The following is a 6989-nucleotide window of genomic DNA, read 5'->3' on the forward strand; positions in this document are numbered from 1 at the left end:
GAAGAAGAAATAATAAATAAAAATTGAAATAAAATTTGATTAAATGGAATTACATAAAAATTATTCAATAAGATAGGTATAAATATTCTTAAAAAGAATAAATTCTTAATTAATGATAATTGTAGTGTAATCTGCACATTTTAAATCTTGCTTGTATCTTAATTTAAATACATGTTTGTGAAATAATATATTGAGTCAATATTATTGACTATTAATTGTAAAAAAATATTAACAATACTTAAAATTCATTGGAAGATATTTGAGCCGATCATAGAGATATTACATAAATATTGAATATTCTTTCAAAACGTCTGGGTTGTAATTTATATTTACACTCTTTGTCGTTTATGTGTGGGTATGCATTGCACATGCACAATTATAAAATATTCTTAGAATTAGATAATATTTTGCTAAAAACTACTTTGTGTGAATGTATCATAAAAAAAAAGAAATCAATTTCAAATACATTTTTAAATCAAGAGATATATTATTATATTAAAATTTTAATTACATTTATATAACTTATAATACAATAACATAAATGTATGCATGTGTACAGAATAAAAAAATCTTTAAAATTTTAATCTACATTAAAAAGTATTTTTCTTAATAAAAATGGATTTATGTAAGCTAAGCTTTAAGGTCTAATTTATTCACACTCCATTAAATTTAAAGTCGCCATTAAAAAAGGGAAATTTTACAATTTGTATGCGATTTGACAGTTTTATAATTTTTAATGGAGCCTTTAAAAATAATGGAGAGTGAATAAATTGGGCCTAAGAGTGTTTAAATTTTGTAAAATAAAAATAAATTCTTATACAAACATTTTTTTTTTATAATAAAGAATATATTATTATAAAACTATTAATGTAAATATAAACTTTATCTTATAATCTATGGATGTTAAAATTAGTAATAAATTTTGAAGGTAAAAATGCTTCGAACAAAATATAAAAATAATGAAAAACACAATGATAATTAATTGACAAAGTATCTATGTATCTGTTTGAATGTATAAACAATGATTTAAAATAAAAAAGAAATAAAGAATTCTATTTATGTATTGAAATGTGAAACTTGATTGTTTTTTTTTTTTTTTTAGTAGCATTCTGGTTATTGCAAACGCCTATTTCACAAATAGCCGGCAAACTGGCAAGGTTAGCCTAGGGCTTGTACGTTTGAAAGCGCTCATAAATGTGAATGTTCCCATCAGCCGGGCAGTAGTAGGTGCCGTTTACCCGCTTGACCTGGCGAAGATGTCCTGCATAAAATGTCCGAAAGTTTCGAGAATCTATCATAACACAATTGAAAAATTTGTATTTAACCGAAATCATAATCTTTATTAGTTCAGGTCTGGTGGATGCTAAATTTTTGATTGAATTTCTGTACACAAAAGAATTTTGGAGACAAAGCACTACCTATTCAAAATGAGAGTAAACTGAATTATATAAGTAAAATAAGAAATCGAAGCTTGCGATTGGTACCCGCGTTCACAACATGCCACAGTTGAATAAATGAATAATGGGCGTTTGTAGCTAATTGTACATTAACCTGAAACTAAAAACCAATCGAGTTGTGCGGGGTTAAAAGACTTATATTTAACCACATGCGGGGTTAAAAGATTTATGCACCGATTTAAGTCTTTTAACTTTGATTCAAAATGAAGATCATTATAATGCGAAATTGGAGATTTTGTTCTTGGTGTACGATTCCTATGAAGTGAAATCTTAGTTTGTGCATTTTTGAAAAATTCGTATAGAGCTGTAAATTTGTACAAAATTTGTTTACAATGAATTGCCAAAGGTACCGTATGTGAAACTTTTCAAATGTCTCAAACTACATTTCGATAGCTCTCACGGATGTTAAATACGCAAAAACAGTCAGCCCTATAGTGAGTTTGACGTGAAATGTTTTCCACCCAAAATATTTTTGTATGTCCGGAATTTAAAAAGATATTATAAGTTTCACCCGAAGGGAATTTACTTTTTCCGCTAAACTAGTTTCTTGTTCGCCTCCAAAATTTTAGTGAGAGAAGAGCTGTCGAATACCTCGCAAATTACCTGAAAAAAAGGTGAAAATACAAGGAAATTTCCGAACGTGAACAACTTTTTTTTCTATGCGAGTTTTGTCTAGGGAAAATGTCTATCGAATGACGAACCACAGCCGCTTGGCAGAAAAATGCCGCAAAACCATGCGTTCGACGAAAAGTAGGTAATTTTTCATAACGTGCGGTTGGGGTTCGGCGTTTTTTTTGAGCTAACTAATAAAAAAACTGATTATTTCCAAACCAAACGTATTGTTAATAATGAGCAAAAATTTGTTCATGTTCATAAAATCTCCCTTATTTTGAAGAATTTTTTTTTATCAGCAAAGCAATTCAACAGCCTTTTGAAAAATGTAAATTTCAAACTGGTGGAACTTGCAAATACCGGGAGTAGTTTTCTCAGTGAAACTCACAAATGGACCAGTGATAATATGTACCTATAGAGAAATAACAAAAACCGAGTCAAATTTCGTAAAGCATTCACATGTTGGTAAATTCTGACCTTGCATCGATTAGAAAAAAAAAAAAAAAAAAATAACACTCCCAAGGGTATTTTTTTTTATTACAGCAGTCTGTTGTTAAACCACCTCTGATTGTCCTTTTTCAATTAATAGCTATGTTAAGGAAAAGAAAGGCTTTCATTAGTACCTAGTTGTTGGTTGGCTGGATTAAAGACCTTCATGATGTCATTCATTTAATTTAACATTTTTTGGAAGTAGGTATATTATTTTGCAGCCATCTAGGATTGAAGGGATCAACTAAAGGATTTAAGGATAAAGCTTTAAATGCAAAAAAAAGTCTTTAGATGTTGGTTGATTTAGCTAAGTGAAACTTTTTGTATAGGAAAGTATGTAAAGTAGATAAGTATAAAAAAGTAAAACATGAAATTTTGTTGTTGTGATAATAAATATATCAATCAAAATGCTAGTATTTTAATTGAATTTTTCTTTTGAATTAATTAACTTTCATAATGTTTTGATTGACACAATTAATTACTAAAAATGGTTAAATTTGTCAATTTTAATTAAAATTTTATATTGAGGGACATTTATGTGTTAAGTTCATGTCAAAATGATATTAAAATGCGAATATGCAAATATTTTGGATAAACCGGAAATAAAAGATGTCAAAATTTGTAATCCTACCAGCACCTCTGCATGAATTGAGTTTTTATTAAATTTTAAGCCTCTTATTCTGCTGATAATAAAACCACTTTGAAATGACTCCAAGACAGGTCACAGGTTGTAGGTATTTAAGGATATAAAATACCCATTCAACACTAATATCCCGAGTTCAGTGTATCCGGTAAGTCTAATAAAACGAAAGAACAAATAAAATAGGGGAGCAGAACTATGATAAAAGTAAAACAATAGTAAACAAGGACTTTTTGCCTTAAATTTATTACACTGCTCCTTTGTCAGACAAATATAAGTAAGTATGCATGTTAGCTGGTTTGCTATATGGGATGAAATCACCTCTGGACTTTAATCAGTGCAAATCACCAGCAAAACTATGGTCAAATTGAAAACAAAAGGACACTTCCTGTTTTACTCACATATCTATCTACTCAGTGAGCTTGTAGCTTGCTTTGGATTTAATTAAATTTTCAGACTCTTTTGTGGTCTGTGTTTATTGTGTTGGATGAAAAGGAAGATACTTTATACAACCAATAAAAAATAGGAAAATAAAACGACTTTCTAACTTAAAAGAAAGAATTGGTTTTTCATCTAAAAGTACATAATGGGTCTGCATTAAAAAAAAATATTTATTGCATTGAAAGTTAAATTTGTATTTTCAAATAAAAATATTTTTGATTAAAAAAAAATTTATTGCAAATAAAAAAAATTTCTGCATTGACAAACAAAAATTAATGCAAAATGTGTGCATTAAATATTTTTTTTTTCAATGCAGAAAATGTTTTATTTGCAAATATTTTTCGGTTGCAATTATATTTTTTTAATTCAATTTTTTTTAATCGCAATAAATTTTTTTCAGTTGCAATTAATATTTTTTTCAATTGCTGTATGTGTATAAAGTAGGTATATTTAATACACACTCATTTTGCATTGATTTCTTGTTTTTAAATGCAGAAATTTTTTTATTTGCAATTAAATTTTTTTAATGCAAAACATTTATATTTGCAATACAAATTTTATTTTCAATGCAATTTTTTTCAGTGGGAATAGCATTTTTTTGTTGGTATTGCCATGTTCAAAGGAGAGATCCTGAGAACCCCGTCAAAAAAGCAATATCATACAACGTTCCAACACGAAATAGAAAGAAAGGTAGGCCTAAAAACTCCTGGTACAAGCAAATGCAAAACCACCAGCATTCAGTTGGCCTTAGAAATGGAACAATACAAAACCGGGAGGCTTGCCGCCGATTTCTGAGGTCAACCCGGCGAACCTCACAGGCGGATCACTAGTGTGAAGCAGTTACGTGGGATAGTTATGATCCCCTCGACATCGAGATCATAACAGCGCCGAGAAAAAGGAAGAAGAAGAAGAAGAAGGGAATAGCATTTTTTTGTATGCAATTTTTTTTTTACTTGCAATAAATATTTTTTTTAAATGCAGAAATTTTTTTATTTGCAATAAAATTTTTTTTTAATGCGAAACATTTTTATTCGCAAAAAAATTTTATTTTCAATGCAAATATTTTTCAGTTGGATTAACATTTTTTTGTATGCAAAATTGTTTTACTTGCAATAAATATTTGTTTTTAAAGCAATATTTTTGGGGACAGTAAATATTTCTGATTTAACTTTGTAATGGAAAACAAATGCATTAAAAAATGATTTTTTACAAGCCTGAAGTAGGCCCTTTTTTTAGGCCAAAGAATTACTTCTACCAATAAATAAATTAGGCTTTTTTAAACTTATTGAATTTTATTAATTTTTCTCTTTGCTGACAATTGCTAAATAACAAAAAGCTCCACTTCTTGGTACTGGTTGAGCTGCTAAGAATGCACCTTTATCGGGTGAACGTTCAAATATTTCTGGTCTCGGTTGTGATGGTTTTGGTGCATTTTCCAATTTTGCCTTGATATTTACAGGCTAAAAGAATTTGAAGTGAATAAAAATAAAAAATATTAAACAAAACAAAAGCAATTTTTTACTAGAACATTCTTCAAACTAAGAATTCGCCCATTTGGTGGTTTTTGATCGAAAGGTGGTTTTAAGCAACCAACTTCAACTGATTGTACCAAATAGTATAGAAAATCATTCCGTAAATAAGCTTCTTCAATAGAACTTGATTCAGATTTAAGTTTATTAATCCAGGCGATTGCAAGACGTTTATCTGAATTATTTAGTCGATCATGTAGTGAATTTTCAAATTGATGCAAAAGTATGTTAAAATCATAATTTAGATTATTGATAACATTGTTCATTTTGAAATATATTTCAATTGACAAAAATGTTAATTAACGAAAAAAGAAATTATTTTTATAATACAAAATAATTATTGTAGTTTGAAAATAAAAATTAGAATTATTTTTATATGAAAAGTTGATTTCAAAATAAATTAGGAAAATCTATAAAAACAAAAATTGGTGGTTATTTTTCGTTATTTATTTAAACCACTACCATTTTCGTTTTAAGCAATCAGAAATTAAAATCTCTTGTTTATTTTTTTTCTAATTTCATATCGTTCCTCTCAATAATTGTTGAATTTAGAATCGTAAGATAAAATAAAGTCATTTTTGAAAATGAGTAGGTACATAAGTTATAAAGTCATAAGGTCACGTACCAATAAATTTGCCGTCACGTACTGTCTCGTTTAAATTAATTCCTCAAGACAGTTGTTGTTACACAGAAACCTTCACTCTGCTATAGACAAAAACTGAAATCATATCGAAAATAATAAAAATGATTAAAATGTGTAATGAGGAGGCGCATCTTTAACTCCAACATTGCATTAGTTTGATGCACAAAAATTAAACCAAACTGCAGAATCTCTATTTAAACTTCTTTAAAGCTCCGTTAAGATTTTATGTTACGTTTTAAGTCATGAATTCATTGTACACAGGCTTTTCTTTGTATTCAGGTCTATATAAAATAAAATGTAAAGAAAGTCCTGTTAATAATTTCTTTTGATGTAAAAGAACCAAATCCTTTATATCTTCATTATTTTCTGCTCTTTTCTATTTGGCGAGTAGTTACTTTGTGTTACTTCGTTACTTTTGTAAGGTATTGCAGAATCTACATACATTCTAACTTCTTTAAAGCTTCACTAAGGGTTTTTTTCTATTAAAAGAAAAATACTAGACAATATTTGCAGTCCTAATTACAATGTTCTTGTAAGGCCCTAACGAAGTATTACGAATGCAATGTTGGGAATTTAAAGAATCTTTTAAAGAAGTATTTCGGAAGTCTCTACTTCATATACATAAAATATATTATAAACCAAGCAAATTTTGCAATTTTATCTTCTAAAAGAAGGGTGCTTCTGAAAAAGTCTTTATGGATGCCTTATAGAAGGTGTTGTCAGTGAAATTTCACTATTTTTACAAAGTTGTTCTGTAAGTTAAGTGTGAAAGTGGGGAAAATGGTAAGATTTTAGCGGAAATTCTGTTTTTTTTTTGTTTATTGTTTCTTTTTTCTTTATCACCAAAAAAGTTTAATTAGGTATACTTACGGTGACCATCCGTTCATTATAATAATGAACTGTTCATTATTTGAAGGACATGTTCATTATGAATTATTTTGTGTTAAAAAACATAAAAATGTTAATTTTTTCAAAAGGTGTTTCTTTTTTTGTTCAGTATTTATAATTTTGTTGAAACAAAAACGAATTTTTGGAACAAAATGCTAATGCATACGTGTCCCAGTTTTCTGAATGTGCAAAAATCGTAATGTAATTACATGCGATTTTAACCCTTGTGACCCTGAGGCTTTTGAAAAATATTCGAGCATTCGAAACTGTTGTTTTTTTTTTTGTTAAAA

General features: G+C 28.1%; 1 protein-coding gene across 1 annotated transcript; it reads right to left on the bottom strand.

Moving 5' to 3' along the window:
• Nucleotides 1-4905: 4905 nt before the first annotated feature.
• Nucleotides 4906-5511, bottom strand: LOC129910594 (uncharacterized). The gene is made up of 2 exons (XM_055988027.1): nt 5162-5511; nt 4906-5099 (listed from the first exon to the last, which is right to left on the bottom strand). The coding sequence occupies exons 1-2, from the start codon at nt 5432-5434 to the stop codon at nt 4935-4937; spliced, it is 438 nt and encodes a 145-aa protein (XP_055844002.1). The 5' UTR covers nt 5435-5511; the 3' UTR covers nt 4906-4934.
• Between the last annotated feature and the right edge of the window lie 1478 nt (nt 5512-6989).

Source organism: Episyrphus balteatus, chromosome 2 (genome assembly GCF_945859705.1).
Source record: "Episyrphus balteatus chromosome 2, idEpiBalt1.1, whole genome shotgun sequence".
Lineage (NCBI taxonomy): Eukaryota > Metazoa > Arthropoda > Insecta > Diptera > Syrphidae > Episyrphus > Episyrphus balteatus.